This window comes from Thunnus thynnus, chromosome 8, assembly GCF_963924715.1.
Source record: "Thunnus thynnus chromosome 8, fThuThy2.1, whole genome shotgun sequence".
Taxonomy (NCBI): Eukaryota; Metazoa; Chordata; class Actinopteri; order Scombriformes; family Scombridae; genus Thunnus; species Thunnus thynnus.
In genome coordinates this window covers 33923483-33950283 of record NC_089524.1, presented here as the reverse complement: position 1 = coordinate 33950283, position 26801 = coordinate 33923483, and the positions used below count along the sequence as shown (strand labels likewise).

The window sequence follows — 26801 nt, the reverse complement described above, 5'->3', positions numbered from 1 at the left end:
CCTTAGTTTAATTTTGCCTCAACACAGTTTGTAAGTGAAACACTGTACAGCAGCCTATTTATACTTCAGACTCTTACCATAGGCCAGCAGCAGAGTTTTAAATTACCATGCAACCATAAGTTAACTCTGACAACGATATAACAACATACTTTATGTTCCTTGTGATAGATTACCTAACCCAAGCAAGTTTCAAGCCATGCAAGTTGTTTTCATAATGTAAACTGGCTGGAAGGTAGGAAAAACACATTAAACTACACTAAAGTATCTTTAGAAATGTGTGCATTACTGTAACAGATATGTGATTTATGGGGATAAAAGATCCAAACAAAGTTTGATCTTTTAAGAAAAGCAAATGAATGGAGATACTTTCCTCATAGGCTCCCCAGTACAAATATTACTTAAAAAAAACAAACAGATCAAGAGAGAACAAGAGAAAAAGGAGGAATGAAAAAAAAAAGAAACAGGCATTGCCACTGGAGCAGAGCAGTAGCCATATGGAAGCCCCTCTCAGCCTAGTCAGCAGCTCCAGATGTTTGACCCACGCAGAGGAAGCACGAGCCAACTGTTAGCCTGGAAGAGCAGGGCTGCAGGGCAACTCACATCGCCTTCCTCCCATATGTCATGGAGGACCTTTGCCTTCAAGCTGGCTCTGCCAAGATGAATGTCTGTCTTTACTCTTGAAAATACTGACTCTTGTAAAATGTTCTTGTCATCTGCTATGCTGAAGAAAAGGCTCCAGGTCTTTCTCTGGGCTGTGCTAACATAATCGTGTAGCTAGATGATGTGAGGAGGAAAACAATGAACATACACTGCCTTAAAGGTACACACAAACTATTGCAGTCTTTTTTTTTTAAATAACAGATGACACTAGGAACATTGTTTTGTTAATTCTACTGTTATATTTCTCTTAGAATAAGTTTAGAATAAAGAGTGCAAACATTTTCACAGCTGATGAATGGGGTCAATATTAGTCCTCTATCCAAGAGTGTAGGTTTGGTTAATAAAACCAACACATACTTGAAATGGCATATAGGAGCCTTGTTTAAAGCATCTTATCATTTAACATAAGAGCTTGGTATGGAAACTTGAGCGTAAAGCGCAAAAACAAGCTCTCCAAAATTGTTAACATTGCAGTGAAGGTGATTGGCAAGTCACAAAAACAACTCTGCAGTATATTTGACAGTGCTATACACAGGAAGGCTAAACATATAACTACAGATACCTCACACTCATTACACTCAGAGTTTAAACTGCTCCCATCTGGACATCCATTCATGGCCCCCAAGGGCCAGCCACAACATATACAGGAGGTTATTCTTTATGCCATACGGGCATTGAAGAAAGAATGACTGCATCAGGGATAACTTGTTATTATATAAGATTTGCTCTCTGGTATTATGTATACCTATCTGCTGCTCCTCCGATTTGCACATGTTTCATGTTTTTTAATGCTTTGTTGTGCTATGTGTAATGTATGTGCTTTTACTGTATTTTGGGAGAAGCCAAAGAAAAATTTCCACTAAGCTGGACACTGAAGTCTATCTATCTATCTATCTATCTATCTATCTATCTATCTATCTATCTATCTATCTATCTATCTATCTATCTATCTATCTATCTATCTATCATCTATCTGCTTAATCACCACAGTGTTGTTTTTTGCATTGTCAGCACTGTCTTCTGCTGCCTCATATTTCATTGATTGCAAGTCAAGCATATTTTTAGGGGAATATTGACTTTAACTCAAAGTATAGATTAAATATTTTTATTTATTACTGGGGATGGGATGGACATGTCCCCTTCACTTTTCAAAATCCTTCTTTTGTCCCCCTCACTTTTATAGTTAATTTTCCAACTTAAATCTCTAAACAGATTTAAACTTCTGACTGTCCAGTTTCCAAAATCTAGATGAGAGAAGACAGGAGTTGATAAAAAAAATTGATAAACTCACCTGAGTCTCCTTCAACTTTCACCATGCACTCACAGCAATAAACTTAATCTATCAGTTCTACATCTGCAACCTCAATTGACTTTTGAATGCAGCTGTGTCGTGCTCTGACACCATTGTGGTAGCCACAGATGATCCACTGCCATTGTAGCCAGTGTGCCGATGTCCACTGGACGTGTGAGTGTATGAGATCTTTTCTCCACTTCGATATCTTTAAAAGCCAGGTCTATTTTTGGCAGAGCAGTAAAGGGAGACAGGGAGACAGATTTCCTGCTGCTAATATACACTTTTCAGAAAATACAGGTGCAAGACTGCGTGGGGTAGTACAGTAATTAAAGTGAGTACAGCCGCAAAACATCTGTAACCACATCTAAATGAGCTGCAAATGTGTTCTCAACATGATGTCAAACACAAAAAATGAAGAAAAGTATTCAACTGTAACTATACTGTAGTGCACATCCTCCACACCACCACATTTCACTGTGATTGTACCTTATATGATTACATGTGACAAATAAATTTGATTGATTGATTACATTTGGAGACTTGTCACTTGTAACATGCTTCCAGTGGACATTTGAACAGTGACAGAGACATGAGAGCTGCAGACCCAGTATGCGATGCAGCCGCATCCAGTGGTTACCAGGGGTTACACGATATTTTGTTCAAGCTCCATAAAGGTACTTGTTTTACATTTTAATTACTAGTATCTACTAGTTAAACATATAATTTTATGGGGAATTAAAATGGAAAAACACTTTTATTTCAAAAGAATATTGGCCATCACTTCCAAAATAACAAGTATCTATCATTACAAATCCATATCAGTTGATCTATAGGTACTTTTTTCACAAACATATGAGAGGAACAAAGCTAAAATACAGTTGTATGATTCATATGTCTGTCAGACTCACCTCTTGAAGAGTAGAATAGCAATGACGATGATGATGATGAGAATGACAGCCAGTACTGGACCCATCACCCACAGCATCTCTGGGTCCTCAGTGTGCCGGGCCATCCCACTGTGGAGCTTCACCATGATGGATTCAGAGAATGGGCTGGCTGCAAACGTCCTCTGCTGCAAAACACCAGAGGATGATCCACAGTCAGTTCACACTCACTGAGTTGTACATAATACTACAAATCATAGAACTATGCTGTACTTCATGGGGTTGAGGACTGAGGCAATAAAATGTGATCATTCCAAACTTTGCCCTTTGTTAACTTATATATAAAAAAAAAACAGAGATCCTGAAAACCTTTGGATGGATGATAAGTGATGTAGCCTGTTAACGCCTGTGTTTCTAACATGGCTGAAGGCCCTCTACCACTGTGCTCCTGCATTGTTGTTACTCCATCTTACTCCAACCCCCCAGTGACTAAAAATTAATGGATGTTATCTCTCACTGTGTCCTTGACAGATGGCTGAGGTGTCGTCCAAAGAGAGAGAGAGAGAGAAAGAAAGGTAGAGCAGTAAGTCCAGCAGTTCAGAGTGCAGCAGGTGGAGGTGAGGATGGTCTTGATATGGAAGTTAATACTGAGGTAAATGCAGCCAAGCACACACTTAAAGGATAGTATGCTCAGGAGGAATGATTATGGCAAGAAAAACAGGTGTCAGTGTTCATTGGGCGCCTGACTATTGTTTTGAGACAGAAAAATTGTGAACCCATCCTTTAAAGGCCCCATGAATAAAGAAAAGTTGTCTATTATTCCTTTCTATTACAGTAATCAGATACAGTGTGCATGAATAAAAGCCTAATTGATTCATTTTTTGTAATAATCAATTTTCAGTTATATATAGGCCTAGTGTATACCTAAATTTAAGTACCACAATCTTGTAAATCCCATTTGCACTAACAGTCACTAATTGTGTGATGTTAGTAAATCCAGCAGAACACATAATCAGCCTCTGTTAACATGTCTCCTCCTATTATTTGTGTGATCCTCCCTTAAATACATATGCAATTAGGAGACAGGCTCATCTCGTAAAAGCTCGCTCAAATGACATGCAAACTATGACTGCTGCTGCGTCTGTTTGATAAAACACTGAATGTGTTTGGAGCAGAATGTGTCACATCCGCACCTGTAAAAATTTGCAGTAAATCTTGCCCTCAGTTTACAGGTCACCCTATCTGCATGTATGACTTCTACACTCACACTGTATGATTCCATTGACTGGTCACCACATTTTGTCCACTGACAATTCCAAAAAAGTTTTACTCAGGAGAGGGAGAGGAGGAGCCGAGGAGGATAGTGAATCAAAGGTGAGACAGAGGCAGGTTGCTGTGCTGCTGTGGGAGTGTACGGCTCATTGTGAAGAGTCTCCACTGAGGCTAGGGAGGATGGTAGAAGCACAGCAGAGGATATGCCTCAGCAACATCCTTTGAGGATAAATCCAATAATGCCGACAACCTCACAGCAGTGGATACCTGAGGCTGGCCCCGTCTGTTTCCCTGCCATCATTAAACAACATGGCAGCCTCTTCTTTAAAAAAAAAAAAAACACAGAACAAGCTCACACTGCTGCTAGGAGACACAGAATACACCAGAAAGTGTTGGGCTGAGCCAGTTGAATTGTAATTAATCATTATTAATCATTCGCTTAGAGGATTAAAGAGATTCAAGTCTATTGTCTTTGTTTGATTTTTATCAATACTATACAGACCTATATTGTGTTGGAGTTTGCAGTTTATGTTTGAATTATAACTCAACAGGATAATTCTGGTTTATTAGATATTTTGTAATATTGTATTATGTTAATTGCTGAGATCTGGGAGCACAGCCACATCTCTAATCAGAGTTCCATAGGTAAAGAAAGAAGCAGTCAGATGATCCCTCCTTACCTCCTACCTACCTGACTTATCATGTACTCATAGTTTTCCTGTGCAATGGGAGATTATTAATCATACATTGCATATAATGTAATGATATAGATAATATGGATAAACTGGCTGGTTTGTTTACAGCCTGTCATCTGGCAAAAAGTGGACTTTGCTGAAGGAGACCACTGTTCACCTGCTGTTTCCAACCATGAGTTGGGACAGTTTTTTTAAAAACCGTAACTATGATTGTCATGGTGTTAACTGTTGCCATGATGAAGAAGTTTGCCTAACTTTAATGATGTAGTGTGGTGGTGTGTACACCATGTTTCAAGTGATCATTTTAACCCACACCATGATCTTTCCCTAACCCTAACCAATGCACTTCAGACTTCGTTCTGGAGTGCGTTGTGGAATATTAGAAAACGCTCCTATGGGTCATTCTTGAGTGCATGGTACAAATGACCTATGTGGTCGTTTAATTATGAACACGTGTTGGATCATATGACTGTTGGTATTTCTTGCCCTGTCCGACTTTGATATAACATGTAATTTTCTCAGATATCAACAATTAACTTGACTAATACAATGTTATCATAACTGATTATAAATGGCCATACATTGTAGCCAAATCTATGAAAATAAGAGTCATGTTGTAATAGCTAAGAAAGGTGCACCTGAAAATAACAAAAATAAATATATAAAAGAGTACTCCAAGTGACTAATAGCCCAGTCAGAGTGATACAGTGATGCAGGTAAAACCAGCATCTACAGCTGTGACCCTCCATCACAACCCTCCTCCTCTCCTGACAGTGACAACCAGAGATTAACCTGTGACTGCTGACTCATATGAGTGCATCCAATGTAGGTTGAACATGTATTCAAAACCCACGTCATACACACATCTGCTGTATGAAAGGTGTACAGTAAGTTGGGGGACTTGTATGAAATAGATTTTTAAAAATGGTCAGAATGGAAGTATAGATCCTTGGTCCTATTCTTTTCTCTGTGTATATGCTTCCCCTGGGCCAGATAATCAGTCGCTTTAGTTGTATAGCCTATCATTGCTATGCAGACGACACTCAGCTATATTTTTCAGTAAAAACAGATAATTTTAGCAACCTAAACACTCTCCACAGCTGTTTAGCTGCGATAAAGGACTGGATGTATGTCAACTTACTTCAACTAAATTCTGCTAAAACTGAGCTTCTCATTTTTGGCCCTGAAAATGCTGCTAAAGGCATCATTCGGCCTACTTGCCCCCTATGTCAAAACTAACGCCAGAAATCTTGGCATTATATTTGACCCTAAATTGAAACTTGAAAACCATGTCAATAAAATGATTCAATCCTGCTTTTTTCAACTCAGAAACATTGCAAAAATCAGATCATTATTTTCGGCCTCTGACTTAGAACATGTCATTCATGCCTTCATTCCCCCCCCCCCCTCGATTACTGCAATTCCCTTTTCACTTGCTTTAGCCAAGCTGACCTGTCACGTCTTCAGCTTGTACAAAATGCAGCAGCTAGGCTATTAACTAGGACTGCCCGTAAATCTCACTTCACTCCTGTTTTAGCCTCACTGCATTGGCTACCAGTGAAGTTCAGGATTGACTTCAAGATTCTTTTAATCACTTATAAGGCCTTACACGGTTTAGCTCCTGCCTACATTTCTGAGTGACTACAACCTTATTCTACTGAGCGGTCACTTAGGCCAAAACCTGTTGGCCATACCACGTGCCAAACTGAAAACCAAAGGTGACTGTGCTTTTGCTGTCCTGGCACCCAGACTTTGGAACAATCTCCCCACTTCCATCAGATCAGCTGAGTCTGTTGACTGTTTCAAAAAACACTTGAAAACCAATTTTTTAGAATGGCTTTCCCATAACATTCAATAAATTCAAGTGTGTGCTCTGGCTGATGACTGTATATTTGCTGTGTTTGTATGTGTGGGATGTCTGTATGTGTTCTTGAATATGTCTTTTATGGTTTTCTTGTCCTCTTTTCTTTGTGTGACAATGTCAATGTAAAGCACTTTGTAACCTGCGTTCAAAAAGGTGCTATATAAAGGTTTACTTACTTACTTTTCCAAGTCAGGAGTTATTTTCTCAGACTTGACAAAGCTCCTCTAGAGCCACAGAAGACATATAACTGTTTTCTCGGGCTAGTTGTAGGAGTAGTGCTCCTCATGACTTGCAAATTAACTTTGACATGTAAAACCAGTGGAGTGCCCCTTTAACATCGTAAAACTGCCAGGTATCAGTTTGTAGCCAGTAGATTAGAACTTTTACATTTGTCTAGAACCCCTCTGAGGGTCCTTGGATAACTCCTGTGGTGCAGTGTGTGGAGCATCACATCATTAGAAGATATGAAAGTATCATTGCATAATTAAGTTTCAAAGAAAACAATTTTAGTTCTTTTCCTTAAAAAATCTTTCCATCTTGATTGGTTACTAGCAGTGCTGAAGTGTAAGCAGTTGGATATTGGCAACATAATAAACATTTAATAGGAGTTAGGTGGATCAATTTGCAAAGTGTAATTCAATTCATGTAACTGTGCTGCTTGTCACTTTATGTTCTGTGAGACAAGTGCAGTAAGTTGGACTGTGTTAGTAAATGAGACTATAAATATTCCTGTAAACCTGATGGAGCTCCAGCTCAACAAGGCTAAAGCAGCTCCAGTTCTGGCTGCATCTCCTCTGGGTGAAAGCTGTAAACACCATTGAAGTATGCTGCTTGTTAAAACAATGTCACCCCACCACTGACTTTGCTTCCTTATTGATTTATAATTTAAATACATTTTTTACACACTTTTTCATTCTTATATTCATTGTTGGTGCTTGTGATATCAGGGCTGACAGCTTTAAATGAATTATACATGAATTTTGTCGCTGTACGAGATTTGTTGAACATTTGTCATGTTGTGGAAAGCTGGAATGAAACAAATGCGTTTTGACATCTCATAGTCTGAGACCTTTCCAAACACATCAAACTATACAAAAACTTACCATAAATCTACACATTTGGATGGGTGCAAAGGTTTACTTCCCACATGGAATTCATAATCACCAAGCACTTTAATCTGATTGAATCTTCCATACTTTGCCTTGAAAATCCATATAGACTACGTAATTAATGCATCCTAAATATCCTACAGGAAACTTGATTTAGAATCACGTACTTTCATATAGGAATAAATGTGATGTGCTGTGCAATTTATTTGAAGCTACACAAAATATGAAATAAGAGCTACATGAATTTTCTCATTAACTATTACTTTCTATTAGATGCAAAAAAGAGGGAAGACCATGGAAACAACAAAGCCATGTAGCTTTGGTGCATATGGCACTACACAAACATGGCACACAGTGTAAATTGTATGTCTGAGCAAGATGAGCCAATTCATACCTTGAACAGAAAATACAACAGACCTTCATCATGTTTAACCCAATAAGACACTAAAGAGAAAGTCTGTTTGTGCTGAACCCTTATCACGTTATACCTGACACTGACACCAGTTTATGTGTCACACATTCTAAATTAATTCATCAACCCTATGACTGACAAGACGAGATCTGTATTTCAACATGATGTATTCAGCATAATGTACATTTCTACCAATTCCATCAGTGCAACAGCACAGCCATGTCACACCTCTGAGTTTAGAAATACTGTTTTCATTGAATAATTTATTCTAATTACTTCTCCTTTCCTTTTTTGCAATCACTATTATGCTATCGACAATGAACCTCAAGACTTCCTGTACACATTTCACACTAAAAGTCTAGCAGGAAATGCCACATGAGCTGCTGGAATGCTTTTAAAAATGGCAAAGTGAAAGCAACAGTGACAGAAAACAGTATTTCTGAAACTCAGAGCAGCAGAGTGGTGACTCTGTTGTTGTACTGATGGAATTAGTGCTGTAAAGGTAAAAATGGAGGAGGTTAAGTTTACATTAACAACAAAATAATACAGGACCAAACCAGAAAACAGGGAGGCTTCTTACTAAAATATGATGAAGCATACTTATAAAACAGCAACATAATTAAGCAACATTACATGAGAGGGTGTGCTTTGCCTTTATTGTTGGCACGACAGTGATGCGGTCAGTTTTGTTTTCCCCATAACCCCTAATCAGTTCAGTTCAATCCAGTTTCACAAATATAAAAGAAAGACAACTGAAAACTCCGTTCCGGGTTTTCACCGCAGACACTAGCAAAGCAACACAGTACATAAAATAAAGCCAGCAGAAACATCAGATAGGTCGGACCACCGTGTTTAACTATATATCTTCAAATGTAACAGTTACGGCTGAAAATGACAACAGCAAAAAACAAGTTTGCCAGATCCACATATCTCTGCAATTCAAATCAACCACCAGACGTCTACCCAGAAATGACTGTTGTTGTTAGCGCAACGTCACAGTCTGTAGTTCTGATGAATGGCGGAGTAATATTTTTAGTGATGAGGCTTTTTTCATTTGAGCACGGCTAGGTGTGCTGTCATGCTGATTTGAGCACGTTCTAAATGTCTAGTTGATCAATCAGATTGCTTGGTCAGAACTACGTGTTGTATAATTTGAAATAAATACACAACTCTAATGTATATATGTTTCATTTAACATATCACAACAGATAGGTTTATCTGTGATAAGGTACTGTAGATGTTGGAAAGATGCTGTACCTATGTACATACAGTACCAGTCAAATGTTTGGACACACTTTCCCATTCACTTGAATGAGAAAGTGTGTCCAAACTATTGACTGGTACTGTATGTACATAGGTACAGCATCTTTCACAGTACATTGAAAAAAATAAAAAGGAAGTACTATTAGGATGAGAAATAAGAGCTGACTGGGTAGATTACACAGAGCAGACAATATGATCCAGTGAGAATGTGTTGTTGTGAAAAATCAATATTTTGCTCCAGAAATCATAACAGATTATTCAGTTCATCACCCTAGGTGCTCTCTCACTCACAATCATCCTGCCATCTTCAATATCTTATATCTTTCCCAAGTTATTCTTCATGAAGTTGACATCACTTTTCTCCTCTGGCCATGACACATGATACAGCTGTTTATCATCACTGGTTTAGGTTATTAATGAGGGCTCATTTCAAACACTTTGGGGCATCTCAACTTGCTTATTCAAATAACAAGGCCAAAGCTTTATGGAACTGTATTTAAAATGACTGTAATAATCACTTTCATCATCTAAATGTGGTGCTTCCACAGATGGAAAGTATTATTTAAGAAGTGCCTGGGTCATAACAATAAATGCATCTGATATTCTCTGGTGCTTTTGAGCATTAGACACATTATGAAAGCTTAAGCTAATAAAGTTTATGGAATCAAATGACAGGTTTGGCTCCTTTTGTGATCAATCTGCTCTGTAGTTTTCCTCCATGATGTGATGTAGAACCATACACTGCAATGCTTATATCGGGGGGGATTGGGAATTAGGAAAACTGGTAAGGCATTCTGGTTGAGAAAAGTTGAGATTATTTTACCAATTTCCAATTGTGCCAACAGTGCAGCAATCTGTTTAAACATATTCAACATCCATTTTTAGAAAATTCCTGGCACACTGCAAACAGCACTGGCAACAAATAACTTATCTCAACCCACAGATGTAAGCATAAATTAATCCTGATGCTAAATATGAGACTAAATGATGTGTTAAGACAAATGTTTATGTAGTGCCCCAGAAGATGCACATTCTTTTGATTTTAAAGACTTTGTGGATCTGACCTGATTTAATGATTTTTGATTAACAAGAGAAGGGTGTTTATCAGTAACTAAGTACTTTAGAAGTGTCTTGTGGAGTTGAGAAGGCCATTGAGAGCGAGCTCTCTTTTACAAGGATGCCCTGATTACAATGCAAACATAAAATGTAAGAAACAATAAACATAATCGGCAAATATAAAAAGCCAATAAGAACAGATAAGGAATATAAAATATAAGAAACAATATACAACAACAATATATAAAAGCAATAAAACACATAATATGAAAACATATTAAGGCAATAAAAGGCAATGTATGCACATAAAAGTTAAAGCTCAATTAAAACACACACATTCACACTCCTGTATGTTAGCTAAAAGAGATTTAAAATGATTAAAAGGAATTAGCTTGTCCTATTTACTGTCCTCTGCAAGTTGTTCCACTTGTGTGGAGTGTAATATTTAAAAGCCAATTTCCCAATCTCAGTGCTAAGGCGTGCGTTGATTTTCTAGGACCAAATGGTGTTGGGACCTAGTGCAGTGTGAAACTGAACTATAGCTAATAAGACATGTAAGGTAGCCAGGATGTTAGCCAAGGAGAGCTTTGTATATAAACAGAATGCAGTGTCGTTCTCTTCTCACAGCTAACGACTGCCACCCAACTTTCTGATATAGAATGCAACGATGAGTTCTAAAGCCATCGTCAGTTATGAACCTTAGGGCGGAATGTTAGACTGCACTGAAAGGTTTAAGAGTAGGAGCAAGAGAGTGCATATAAATGACATCATCATAGTCCATAACTGATAAAAAGGTTGACTGAACAATTTACTTTCTATAATTCTGGATAATACATGCCTTATTTCTGTAAATGAATGCCAGTTTTCCTTTTAAAGACTTAGTCATTTCATCAATGTTTTTTGAAGTACAGATTATCATCTATCCACAAACCAAGGTATTTATAAGAAGATACAATCGGTGTCCCATTCAAAGTAGTAATATTTACTTCAATGGTACTGTTAGTCAGTTTTTTAGAAAACAGCACACATTTTGTTTTATCTGAGTTTAAGAGCAATTTAAGATCATTCAATGTACTGCACAGAAATCAATATGCAAGTTTTGAACCACCCGGGCGACTGAGGGTTCTATTGTATAGATAATAGCATCATCTATGTACAGATGAATTGTGCTGTTTGTCACTTTTTCACCAAATTCATTTATGAAAATAATACCTAAAATGGAACCCTGTGGCACACCATTGTTAATACTCCTAAAGCTTGACAGATAGCCATCAGCCACAACAGTTGAGTTCTACCACTGAGATCATTTGCAAACCAATTAAAAGACTTTTCATCAAATCCAATAGATTCCAGGTGTTTCATGAGAATTTGATGGTTGACAGTATCGCAAGCCTTAGATAACTCAATAAAAATGGCAACACAATTCTGCCTGTTACCTAATGCACAATGTATGTATGTGCACAAGCATGCAGGTGATGCAATAGAGATTCTGATTCCTCACTCATTTCATGATTGACATTTGGTGCTGATAACATGTCTGTTATGCATCAAGGATACACACGTTTTTTGAGAAACCTTTAACACCATATAAAGGTGTATGGTGGAGTGTGTTGAAACACTACAATGTGTGGATTTACCTCATTGAATAATGTATTCATGTTTATATTGGCTTGTCAATGTTCAAGTTATGGATTGTAGCTTTAATGAATACTGATATATTATTGATATTCTGCTCTCTCTACCTTGACTGAGTGGTTTGCAGCCCAGTCTCCCTAAGAATTATTGGATGATTCCATTCAAACCACCAAGTCCAGTGCCAACATTCAGAGCCAAAGAAGATTATGTAGCCAGTTGGAAAAATAAAGGGTTGGAGGTCAGGGTAGTGGATGGAAGTGGAAGCACATCACAGACCTTTGATTACTGTTCGGCTTTTCATTAACCATAACAAAAATCTTTCTCTACACTTAAATGTTTAATTTACCTAAATTGTATTTCATCTAATTGGAACAAAAACGCTCATACTACTTACATTTTGATTTAAATCAGAATCTTTGAGGCTATATTTAGTGGGTTATTATGCTTTTGGAGAAACTGAAACAGAATGTAACAAAGTATACCCTGGTATAGTCTGTAAAACACAAAAGCATCTACTTAGAATGACCATGATAAATAAAGTTTGTTGTGAAGCTTTCATTAGGGTGAGTCCCTCCCTGGTCTCACACACACTGCCAAGCAAACTATTAACTGAGACAAACAGACAAACTGCTGCATTTCCTAAAGAAGTATGAGCGTAGCCAACTTTTCCAACTTGGTTACAAATAGTCTATAGAAGAAATCTTGAAGCCTTAACAGCTAAAAGGTGTGGAGCTTGATAACATGTTCAGCTCATCTGTCTCCTCAGCTCTTTCAGCTTTCTTTTCTCTCTAGTTCTTTTTGGCACTTTTTGCAAAGTGCTGCCTACAGCTCAGAAAACTTTTTTTTTTTTTTTAAATGACAGTTTCTGCAGCTTTTAGACACAGCAGAACCATATTCTAAAGGATATTTAGATAATCTCAGGGGGGAAGTTTGGAGGTGATCAATCTAAGCGGCACTACCCGATAGATAGTAATCCTTCAGGGGTGAAAAATGTGCTGCTGCTACATCTGCAAGCTGGAGAGGGCATGGGCTGGGCAAAGATGAAAAGTTGGTTTTAATAGCAGTGGGAGGATGAATATTTTTCTTTCGTTTCTTGTCTATAATCTCCCTTTAAAAAAGAGGAAGCAACTGATAAAATAAGCAGAAACAATGTGTGATTCTAATGTATTTTGACAGCTCTGTTATTTCCCTGAACTCTGAAGATTTCCACCTCAGCCTGGGCTTTCCGCTCACAGCTCATCTATCTGTAACAAACTGGAAGCCATCCAGTGGGCTCAGTGTGTTTCACACAATCCCCAGTCCTTTCTGTACCGCCATCCTTCTCTTTTCCTTTCTGTCTCTTCTCCTCAAAGTTCAGCATCCCTCTTCCTCCTACATCAGAAACCCATTCCAGTATCTGAGCCATCCTCTGTCCAATCATTGTAGCATTTCTCGCCTTCTCAAGTACGTTTGTGCATTTCCCTCAGGTGCCCCCCAACCCACCCTCCTACCAATCTTATCCCCACATTAAGCTCACTCTCTTTTCTCTCTCCACCTCTCACTCTTCTGCTCACCTCTCTGTCACTCCCACAGGGCTCTGCATTCAGAGGAAGCTGCCGTTCACTCTGGTACCCCCCCTTTCCTCAGCTGTAAGTGATCACACTGTTTATATGGCATTTTTCTATTATCCAATTTCACACGTCCCAGCTTGTTTACCAGCAGTGGGGGCCACAGAAAGCCGCATTGCCCTTTTGCTTTAGTCTCCAGTCCCCTCTTTCTTTCTTTCCTTCTTTCTTTCTTTCTTTTCCTTCCCTCTACCCTTCTCCTCTTGCCTTTATGCTGCCAGCAGCTTTGCAGTAGCAATAAAAGCTAAGCTTACTTCCCCTGTTTTCAATGAATATGATTAGGTTTCTATTTTTATATGGGCTTGAATCACATTCATGTCATTTACTGAATCTGGGCACTGCTGCTCTGTTCCTAACACAATGAAACAAGTATTGTCCAAGGCTACACACTGATAACAAAAGCTGTAATGAGGGCAGAGCAGAGCAAACTGAGGTGAAGAGCAGGAACGCTGCATGTAAGTATAACATCTTGTGCTTGAATGACCTCTGAATGTTAGTTTAAGTGAATTTTCCTGGACGGATCCACACTAAACTGTCTAAACATGTTAAAACGAATATGCACCATTCACCATGAACACAAAATAGAATAAAATAATAATGGCTTTAAAGGGTAATTACACACTAAATCGTTTTTTTTAAACCTGTACACATAATCACATAGGTCTGTGTTGGTATAAGTTAATGCAGGTGATTTTTCCAATAATACACATATTGCGTATAAAATCAATCTTATTTCTTATTTCTGTCAGCTTTGATTTGAAAATTCAGTTCAACAGAATTCTCTGACCCTCGCTAACCGTGATGTAATAGACAAGACTCTGAGGTCTAGTTCAAGGCTAACTGTATCCTCAGTTTGTGCCTCTCACACAGAGCTGCTGGTAGCGTTAGCAACTCTGATAAGAGACGGCAGAGAGGAGACGCTGTACTACTCAGGGAACCATGATTTTTTGTGGCAGTAAACACAACACATGCGCCCACCCAATAACTAACCATGCTATATTCAGAGCTTAACATGATATTGAGGGTTGATGATGGTGATGTTAACCACGACAAACAGCAGGGCTACGGCTACATACTGACACTCCCCCACAGACACACACCTCTTGTAGTAGAGCCTCTCCTAGTAGAGCTGCTAGCTCAGCTACAACACAGGTACCACACAGAAACTTTTACAAAGGGTCATGAATGTTCTTCTAGTGACAGTCAAAGCTCCAGCGGACTCTCAGTGTTTCCAGTGTGGGCACGGAGAGTCTGACTTAGGGGTGATTGAGCAATTGTGTTTATTGTCTCATTTCTGAAATTCCACTACTCTCGGAGTATGTGTTAGTGTGAGTATTGTCGTCTTTCATACAGTATGTCCTCATATGCGACCTGTCTGACTTGTGTCTCTTATGTTTTTTGCTTTGCACGGACGACCAAACTTTCCACTCTTGGTGATGAATTAATAAAGTTATGGAAAATTAATAATTATAACTATCGATGCACTTTCAAACAGCAAAATATGTTTTATAAATATGAATATGGTATGGTACATTAGCATTAGATTTTAATGTCTGTCAGCACAATTTAAGTTGCATTTATAGCTGCTGGAGTCCTGTAAACACTATGCCTGTTTAAAGCTAAAAGTCATATCTGCCAGAAGTCATATATGCTATTCTGGACCAAAAGCCCTCCCTCAAATCTGAACACATTTAAATGAAGCTGCCATGAGGGCAAATGACTGATCTCAGGAGCAAAAGCAGATGAAATTAGAGAGGCAGTCTGAAGACGCTATATTCTGGACGCAAGATGCCTGTGAGTGACAGCATGGATAAGGGCCTCAGCGCCTGAGAGATATACCTGCAGATGCATACATGACTCAAGGACATGATTCGCATCACTGCAACGTGCTTGGCATGTATGCACGGCTGCCTGGGGGCTGCTCATTTGTTCCGCAGATTGAAAACACTGGGGATGGAAAACAATGCCATTCACAACAAACTGCTCTGTTTACTCAGAATTACAAAGCCTGTGTAGAATGTATGGGAAGCACACTGCAGTCGTCAGTATCAGAATGTGACCCACAGGGTAGACATGAAGTTTTAACATAGTTTTATGAGATCTATTCATCTGATGATTTTAAAAGGCCACGAATGCGGAAAAAACAGCAATAGATCCGCATATTAAAAACCCATCCACGTTGCCTCAGCCATTTCCTCATCCTCTGGTATAGTTTTATGATTTATTAAAGGGCAAGATGTGTCAAGTGCAGCCTTGGTGTCGGTGAACTTTTCCTGACACTGCACTGCTGCATACAAGTCAGATTGTAACTTACAGCTTAATCCAGTCTGCTCAACTTTGCCATCATCTCACTATAAAAGCTAACTGGGGCCTGTATATTTATAGGAGTGCAGAAGGATTGCATGACTTAAAAAATCTATGCTAGGTTGGCAGGATGGTCAGATCCCTTCTGGAAATCCATTTGTATTATTACCAGAGCTTGGTTCTGCCAAGGCACTATTGATCAAGGGCACCAAAACATTATAGATTGGAGAAATAACAAGAACACATGTACATATATAATGCAGTCCAGTACAAAAACAACAACAATACAAACTGTGGTACTGTTAAGGCCAATTCATGGTTAATGTGTCCATGCCGCGCTAGAATTACAATAGCCCTACCTAGAAATTACCAGATGTTTGGCATAAATACTATTGTCTGTTTGCTGTATTTGGCACCTCCCGTTACCTTCTCTGCACTGGAATCAACTGTCACATGAGGTGAAGTAACATTAAATTGTCATTCAGTTTGTCTTGGTAGCTGGCAGCATAACTAGTGAAAATGATGGAGCAGAGGCAGAGAGGGTGAGAGAGTTACCTGTGCAACAGCTGAAGTGACCACATGTGATGGTGCTGCTCACTCCTACAGTGCTGTTAGCAGCCAGCAGCCAGAGGAGGAACCCCCACACCCAGCTTTGATAATGTTCCCCCTGAAAACTCCATAGCTAGCAAAAGAGCTTCATTCAGAGCTAGTAGGAGCAGGATTGTCTTGAATATTCTGTCACTTAAGATCAAATTTTTTTGTAGGCATCTGCCTGCCTTCTGTCTGTACTTGGCTGCTATCTGTAACTGTAGGCTTGACTGACACTGTGCTGTGCTAGAAATAAAACTGGACTTCACTGCAAACAAACAGACCAAACTGTCTGCGCCTGCTTAAAACCATAAAACTGGTTCACCTGAGCAGTGAAAGAGTACAAATGAGTACAAAACATCTCAGTAGATAAATATAAAATTAGATCATAGGAACATGAAAATAATTAGATTATAAAGATAGATAAATCAAAGGGAGTGAAAAAAAGTATAGCCTAAAGTTGACCGTCCCTGTCCCTGAAGATGTATAGGCAAGAGAGATCAGTTACAGCTCAATAAAAGGCAAACAAATAGCAAGTAGAAAAAAAACATAAGTGCAATCTATTATGAGGTACAATACCTCAAATTGATTGTTTTGTATAAATATATGCACCATTTTTGTTCTTGTTTGCTAGCTAATATTCAAGATGACTATAGGTACTGTCCATGCCAATACATAATTAGTCTTTTGCACTCAGCACACTCTTGGTGATTAAGTTTCATATCATTTTTTCTAAACAGACATCTTGCCTAGTGAAGCCTTTACATATATATAAATATATATCTCGCAATGATGGTATCATCCCAAAACCCCAAAACCACATGGAGCAGGGCCCAATCCCTGAGCTACCATGCTGCCAGACAACTGAAGCTTTAAAATGTATTGAAGGTGCTGCACATCATACCCTTCTAAATACAAAGAGGTCAGTAAACAAGTAAATGGCACTCACAGACTCGTGGTCCGTCAGGTCAGCCAGGACAAAGCAGCGGTACTGCTGCTGCCCTGGGAGGGGTTTGTTGTAGTAGCCATTGTATTTCTTCTCGTCACCAAGAGTGAAGACATCAGGCAGAGCGTCCAGCTTGGCAGCAATATAGGGCTGCAGGAAGTCCTGGCTCTGTCTCTTCTTTCTCTGCAGACTTCTGTCAGCACCGGCCTCCAGGAGCTGCCAGGAAGACGACAGAACAAGACACTTTGGAACAGGCAGACCATGAGGTGGTATTACTGTGGAACATAATAAACTCTTAAAAACTGTATACCCTTTAATCAAAGCTCCAGCCTGTGAAAATAGTCCCACATATTATACATTTTCTGAATCTATATTGAAACAACAAACATACTGTATATTATAACCACATAAACCAGATGATGTATATAGGGATTGTCAGATGACAGAAATTCCCCTCAACTCTCATCTTGACAGAAAAGTATGACTGTATGTGCTGATTGATTCAATAGTATGTTTGTGAATATTAAGTATTTCTAATCTCATGATTTGATATGTAGATATAATTCCCTATTTAAGGATCAGCCCAGTCTAATTTGTAATTGAAATAAACTATAATAGGTCCCCTCTGCAATGTAATGAAGTTTATAGATTGATAAACAAAGTTCAGGAACAAAGACCACACGTGCACATCCCATTTCTGCACAATAGAGTATTTAGGCACACCTTATCCATTCCTCTCCCTTCTTGTCTCAGTTTGCAAGTCCCTCCTACCCTAACCCCTTTTATTAACCATTCTCTCTCCTTTGTTTGAACACAGGAACAGGGGACTTTATCCAGCCAATGGACTGATAAGACAGCTCCCCCACTACGAGTCTCGACCTTCCATCAGCATACTGTGTTTGGGTGTACTAACTATTGCACTAATGGAAAAGGTCCATGGACACACATAAACGTAAATGCATTAAAGATTCAACAGTTTAAGCTGACAGTATGCTTCATAAGAAGTGCTTGTCAGATTATCGAACAGCTTCGGAAACCCCCTCCCCGACACCTTTCCAACATCGGAATTCGGGACTGTGTGGGGGGGGGGGGGGGGGGGGCTGTATCAATCTGATATTCACATCAACTATATGCAGTGATCTCCTAGGTGTGTGGAGGTGAGAAAGTGAGAAAGAAGAAACCTCTCTCCAACTCTCTTCTTTCATTCTCTACACAACTACATCTATCACTTTTGATGTGTACTAACAAGTGAAACAACATGAATACCTTCTGTGAGAGACTGTGTGAAAATGTTCATTGTAATATCCATATTTAACAGATTGTCACCCCTTCTTTGAATCATAACACAATGAACACTGCCTTCACCTCATATGAACTAGTTCCATTCCTACCTTACTGTACTGACTGAGCTGTAAACCTGACAATCATATTGGTTTAATTGATAAACCCTGATTCAATATCTTTGATTCAAATAAATTATTATTCTATTATTATTTTGTATTTTATTTTCTGTTATTTAAATTTTTTTCATACCTCACTTTTCTGTTATTACCTTATTTTGCTATATTGAGTTTTTATCTATTTCTAATCCTGCCTCTGGTGTTTCCTCATTGCAAATTGATGAGATTTATGATAGTGTTTCCTCAGTTCCTGTTTTTTGAGTGCTTTATTAATTACAAAGTCATTTATCGCTTTGTGTGACGATGGGGACTGGAGGTGGGGTGGGGGGGCTATTGTATGAAAAGTGCTATACAAATAAAGACTGATTGATCGATCGATTGATTGATTGTTTGATAAAATAGTAGTTTAAGGGTATTTATTTTCAGTTAGCAGCCTTTTGATGGAAGATTACTACAACTTATTCTAGTGTGAAGAAATGTATAAAACTGGATCATCCTCATTCTAAGAAAGGTGCATGTAGGAGGATACCAGAGACTTTATGATTAGAGAGGACTGAATTTCCTACGTTTGAAGGCCTACGGTGACATTCAAGGGGAGTACAGCGGGTCATGGCTTCATTAGAGAGGCTCTGCTGTTCCTTATTCTGTCCAAGTATGTGTGCCTGTGTGTGTGAGTGTTTGAGACATCTTTCTCCACCACCTGCTTCCTATCTCCACTTTATATCATCTTAGAGTCAGCCTTACCTGGCACCCATCAATGTTCAAGGTGACACTGACATACAGAGAAAATTGTCACTATACTCATTGGAGAAGCTTCAATCACACACAGACCACATCTGCAACCTTTTTTTCCAGTGTCTTGACAGCTCAAACAAAGACATTTGTAAAAAAGAGCAACTCAGTTTATCAACCAAACTACAAAGACTTGAGATTTGGCCTACAGAAAAAGGAAACAGAACAGAATGCTTCTGTTTCAGACCTCTTTACTCAATATCCTCTATGGTTCATCATATTGAAGAACTGGAACATTTACTTTGCTGGAACATTTTTCTGCAGAGGGCAATACACAACAGAAAGAGACTGACTGCTAAGCAGCAGACCTGAGATTAAAGCTTGAGTGCAGGAATTTTGTCTCCCCCTTCTGGCAGTGAGAGTAAAGGGGGTGCTTGGCTGTGATGGCCTGACACAGGCATGCACATGCACATCCTGAGTAACAGGCACACAGAGAGGGCTGGTAAAAACAGATATGTTTTGACGATCTGCCGGCCCAAAGAATATTTTTTTATGGTCCACAGGCCCACAGGGATTTATCCCAATATGCCCGATGGCCAGTACACCACATAACCTACTGTTGTGGCTGTAAAACAGTGAATAAATTATTTTGAGCGTCAGACAACTCTCATGATCAGGATTTGATCCATTTGGTCTGATAACAATTGGAAAGTCTAGAAGAGCTGCATGATTAACAGCCAAACGGCCAGTGCAGGAATGTCACCCCCGACATGAGAATTAAAAACTCTGTATACTGTGAAATACGGAGAGATGTAGTGATAGGCTTAATCAGCATTGTGTGAACTCATTTGGCAAGGGCTTGAATGTAACAAGTGCTCATTTATATGTAGAAGTTCCACACCGTAGGTCTAGGAGTAACCCATATATTGAATTTTGAATAACTTGTACAAGTGCACAGAGTGGGCTTTCTTAACCTGACACTTCTCTCTGCTTGGTGCTGGACAGTTCTACTATTGCTGATATGTTTGTGTCAACAGGATTTGTTGCTTTAGCTCCCTCGACCACCACAACCTCCTGCTTGTGTGCTACAATTCTGATATTGTTGATTCTTTATTAAGGGGGATTAGTCTTCCCAGCAGACCCTTGGGTTCTATGAGAGCTCTCTCAAACAATAGAGCCTCTCATGTCAAATGGTCAATTCCTTAACGCAAGTGTCTCTGGCTGAATCTGTGTCACCTGAGATCTGTCCCATATTCATTTAAACTAAAGGCTAAGTACAGACAATCATCATCAAAGTCCAGCGCAGATGCAGCTCATGCACTGATCTACTTCCCTTGTTAAACTCAAATGAAACAACCATGAAAGGAAGCAGTAAACTGAATTAGGATTGACAAGAGGATGGAGTGAATTCATTCTGGTGGGAGGTGTGGATGGCACCAGGCAGCTCCCTGTGTTTGATCTGACTGTACTCTCACTCTTTTTCTTACATTACATCATATTAGACATGTCTTAATCGCTGGTGCATTTCCCAAACAACAAAGGTGATAACTGCCTACCAAGCCACAACAGTTAACAAAATATTGACAATAATAAATCAGAAGAGATATATGTCTACAAAGCCAATACTTTTCACAATTAATCTCTGCTAATCACCTTAATCCTCTCACTTTATTCAGTAACATCAATAACCTAAATCACCCACAGACAACCGCAACCGCCTCATCTTCAGCAGAGTGTGAAAAGTTCCTTACTTTCTTTATTAATAAGATTAATAACATTAGAGCACATATGACTCCTCCTATGACATATGTGGATGTCACCAGCCCTTACCTGGAATTATTGAATTGTTTTATTCCCATATCACTACAGGACCTTCTCACACATATGACACAAAGGTGTCTTGACACAACTTAGGTACTAAGGAACAATAACATCTCTGAAAAGTCTAGAGAGGTTTTCAAAAGCTATACAGTACTGAAACAACTCTCCTTCATTTGACAAATGACTTATTAACGTCTGCAGACCCTGGACACTGCTCTGTCCTAGTGCTGGACCTAAGTGCAGCCTTTGACACCACAGAGCACAAAATTCTTATTGAGAGACTGAGGAAATGGGCAGGATTCACTGGAGCTGCACTGAAGAGGCTCTCCTCTTACCTGGAAAAACATTTTTTGTCTCTATCCATGATTTCAAATCATCAACGGCTAGCATCACCTGACTGCCCCAACAATCTATTGTGGGAACAATATTATTCTCACTGTACATGTTACCCCTTTGACATATCATTTGGCAAACATCCGTTTTCACTGTTATGCTGATGATACACAGTTATACCTCTCATTTAAACCACATGAACTGAACAATCTAACCATACTGCATTCCTGTTTAACCAATGTCAAGGACTGGATGGCAGCTAACTTCCTACAATTTAGTAATACCAATGTTGAGTCTGTGGCAAAGAACCTTGGGGTAGCGTGATAGCCACTTATCCTTTGAGCAAGATATCAGGAATATAATCCAAGTATGTTTTTATTAATTAAGAAACATTTCCAAGATTAGACACATGCTTAATTTTAATGTCACAGAAAAAGTTATACATACTTTTATAACATCATGCCTATACTACTGTAAATTTCTTTTTACCTGTTTAAACTCCCACTCAGTCTCACAATTGCGATTTATCCAGACCTCAGCAGCCAAATTATTAACTAAATCTAGAAGGTCCTGTCATATCACTCCAATTTTAGCATCACTGCACTTGTTTATTATTTTCAGAATACATTTAACCCCTTACAGCCCAGCCATGCCTCTAAGATCTGCTGATCAAAAACTTTTAGCTGTTCCACTGACCAGGCTGAAAACCCAGGGTGATGGGTATTTTTGGTTACAGCCCTTCAGTGTTGGAATAGCCTCCCCCTCAGTGTGAGATCGGCAGACTCCACTGCAGCTTTGAAGTGCCTCCTCAAAACTGACTTTTACAAGATGGCCTACACTTAACAATGTTTTCTTTTTTCATTATTGTATCACATTTATATTTCCTCTTTATATTATTATTTTTTGGTGCATGGTATTTTATTTAATTTAATTTTTAATTTTAATTTGCTTGTATTTGATGTTTAGTATTTCTATATGGACTTTCTATTTCTCTATTTTGCACTTTTATCTGTTTTATATTAAGGTTTTCTCTTTTACTGGCATTCTATCTCCCTTATGTGAGCTTATTTCTTTAATTTGCATCTTCTTTGTTTATATACAATACGTGGTTATTTGTTTTACTTAAATTTCACCTGCTTTATGTGAGCTTATGTCTTTTATTTGTTACTTATTTATATATAAACTTCTTTCTTTTGCTTTGCGCTTGCACTTTTATCTGTTTTATGTATGGGCTAAACTATGGCTGATGGATTCTTACTGACACCTGGTAATCAAGCACAATTGCAGGAAAAGTGAATGATAGCCCTTATTTAGAGCAGCTGCCAGTACATAGTGAAACTTAATGATTTTGGTGATACATTGAATTCCTTAGTGGTTCTGTTTTACATTTCAGTGGCAGGCATGATTTAGCACTTAGGCTGTGTTCAGACCAAATGAAGCAGAGGTGTGTGGGGTTGTGGGTGTGTTTATTTGTGCTCTAGAATGTAACTGCTGTGACACAATCAGAAAATAACATTTTATTGATCTGATTCAACCGGCTTTCTCGCTAACAGCGCATCCTCTCTTCATTCACTCTCTAACTTGCTCGACCACAGCTGCTCTCTCTCTCTCTCTTTTTTCTCTCGTCTTTTTAAAAATGAGTCGGGAAGCAGACAGCAAAGTCTAACTTTACTTTTAACGTTATCAAGCGAAAAGAAATGTTCTCCCCTCGTCCTATTAACGTCTTTGTACTCCCTCATGGCAGAGTTTACAGCTCTGATCAGTCTGATCTCTGGCTGTGATTGGCCAACCGCAGCCTTCAGCCACAGTGACGTCGGGTTGCGTTTCTCCAAAAGTTGACTCTGGCTCAACTTTCCGGCCACAGTCCAGTACGGCGCCACAGCGGCCAAACAGCCGAACTGCACTACCCCCATTCACCCCCATTTTTCGCCACACCACCTGATTTGGTCTGAATATGGCCTTAATCTTCCACCCCTGCAGAGCGAAGACGAACATAATCCAAAAAGGTGGTTTAAAACTGTTGTGATGCAAACTGATTACTGAAACTAGAATAAACTTGTGTGAGGGGGTTAAGAGTTGTTTTAGAAATGTAGGTCAGTCACTGAATGATCAGTGAATAAGATTGCTTCAAATGAATGCAAAGGTGTGTCCAAACTTTTGACTGGTACTCCATGTGAAACATTATATATGTATTTTTTGCATGTTGATAATAAAGTTACAAATACTCTGACCTCATTTTGAAGATCTTGAAAGATCTCAAAATTAATGACATAGGCCATAAATGGCGAGATCTTGACTATTGTTGAATGTCCTGAAATTTGATATGTATATTCACTGTCCAAAGGGAATGATTCATGATTGTCTTGGTGATCCCATGACCTTTTTTGTGTACGGCATGGGGTCACATAATTTCTCCTTAATGATCATGTTTTTACATGACTTCATATATCAAAAACAAATAATTTGATTGTCATGAAATTTCTTCTATAAATTCATGGTCTCCAAAGGATAAATCTTAATATTTGATGATTCCCTGACCTAGCCAGTGTTTGACATACTTTTCTCTTTGTACTCACAACTTATTATACTATATAAATAAAAAAAATAAACAGCCAAAGAATGCTAAAACAAGTAGCATTCTGTTTTTCTGTAATCTTTGACTTTTAGATTTTTATATTACTTCTCTTCTTCATCAGTTTTACTTGTACAATCCTCTTAACTGCACAAAATTGTTGTAAATCACTTGTATTAAACTGATAAATGCCACCTGTTGATGAATAGGTGTGTGTTCATGAGGTTTATTCATTATTTATTTATTTATCATTATCAAATGTCACCCAAAAGTAAAAAGAACTTTATATTATGAGAAAAGAGAAAATTCTTAGTATTGTTTCTACAAGTTGTTCTTGAATGAGTTCTCAGTGTGTTCTGGTGAGACACACTGAATGTAAACAGTGTGTTTGTTTAGAAGAAAACTTCACAGAGTACCTTTAACTATAACCATTACAACCAACAGGAATGCCCCTCAAAATGCCCCTCCAAAGTGACTGTGTGCACAGACATTTGTCTCCTTGACATGATAAATACAAGTACACATCCACCCACCTCATGTATGTCCATGTCTTCAGGGTTCTCCCATCTCCTCAAAGAAGCTGGGGTGACAGGGACAACCACTATGTAGTACCACCTGTATCAAATACAGAAACATGACTGCATTACACACCCATATACTGTGTATACATACACATCAAACCCACAGAGCTTTACCTTGAATTAAATTCTGGTTCAATTCAGTCATCCACTGTTGGTGTGTGGACGGAGCATGTCAAAGGCCTTTTCTTAATATTTGTTCCAAACTTTTTACATTCACATCCCCTCTTCTCCTCTCCTAAACAGCAATGGGATAAGACTGATATGTGCCCAGATTTAATTCACTGTGTAATGACAAAGTCTGTGCTGGGCATTCATATACACATCATATTTTTTTTCTTTTTTTTCCATCAGCCCAACTTCTCTTATTATGGCTTCTTACTTGTGGGCGATTTCTTTAGAGAAACAAACACTTGAAACACAATTAAGTCCAAGTAATTCACAGTGCCTGTCCTTCTTGATCGAGCTGGGTAATAATAAAAAATAACCTTCTAATGAATTGCAGCCTTTGCAGTGGGATTCTCTTTGCTGATTAATGTGGTTTTAAAGCTCAACTCTTAAATAAATTGCATTCTGTTATCAGGAGAGAGCACTGGAGCTGCACTGTGCTTATTGTTAATATGGTCATGTGCTTATAGGGTGTAATCATGGTGTTGTTGGTTGGACTGAAGGTTTTGTTTGTTCTTAAAAACTATTCTGACCTGTAAGGACTTGGCTGCAGCGCATAACTGGCTGGTTAAGAACTGGCCAGAACAGGACAAGAAGTACATAAACCAGGCTTGTATTGGCTGTTGAAATTACCCCCTGCAGACTAGCTTGTGTCTGTGCTATTGATTTAACACAAAAACAATCATCTATGTGCATCTTTGTGTATCCTCACTTGACTCAGCCTCATGGGACTGCTGAGAGGGGAGACTTTTTGAGGTCCTCAAACTGCTCATACACTGAATAATATGAGAATAGCATGGTACACACAATATAGCAGCTGACATTTTCAGCTCAGCTCTCTCCTCTGTTTAAGGTGACAACCCAGACAGTGGAGATGTGAGGAGATTCTGAATATTATGTTGTTGCATGGATGGACAGATCAACCCAATGTAAACAATACTTTGATATTAGAACAGTATTCTTATTAGTACCTCAGTTACAAACAAATGTCACAAATGAGACATTAACTGGAAAACTTTGGCACAATATAGTTATTGAATGCAACTAACTTAACTGTACTTAAAAGCTCTACTAATCAATATTTTTAGCAACACCAGCTGAGGATGGCAGTATGTCAGTTGGTCAGTCCACCACTTTGGGGTTGTTGTGGTCCAACAACTATTACATGGATTGCCATGAAACTGCACACAGACATCCATGTTCCCTAATGATTGATGACCTGACTTCCCCTTTAGCTCCACCACAAGGTTAGTTTTTAGTGAATTGAATGGTTTGCCATAAAATTTGGTACATTCACAACCCCCATAGAATGAATTGTAATCTCTTTGGTGATCCCTTAACTTTCTATTCAGCACCATAATAATGCCAGTATTCTGGTTTATGACCAAATACTTGCAAAACTAATGACATTCTAATCAGCTTCAGCTGTATTTATTGCTTATCAACAAATGTTAATCTGCTAACACGCTAAGATGATGAACATGGTTAACATCCTACCAGCTAAACATCAGCATGTTAGCATTGTCATTGTGACACCGCTGTAGTACTGCCTCACAGAGCCACTAGCATGGCTGTTGACTCTTAGTCTTGTTATATTAACAATGGATCAAA

At 38.7% G+C, this 26801-nt stretch overlaps 1 protein-coding gene across 8 annotated transcripts in view; it reads right to left on the bottom strand.

Moving 5' to 3' along the window:
* ptprfa (protein tyrosine phosphatase receptor type Fa) overlaps positions 1–26801 on the bottom strand; it is a 391566-nt gene that overhangs the window by 57349 nt on the left and 307416 nt on the right. For all 8 annotated transcript variants that reach the window (XM_067598003.1, XM_067598002.1, XM_067598006.1 and 5 more), the window contains 3 exons: positions 24978–25059; positions 17590–17802; positions 2863–3026 (listed from right to left, as the gene is read on the bottom strand). In XM_067598003.1, the coding sequence (XP_067454104.1) occupies positions 2863–3026; positions 17590–17802; positions 24978–25059 (459 nt within the window). The remainder of the gene's footprint in view (positions 1–2862; positions 3027–17589; positions 17803–24977; positions 25060–26801) is intronic.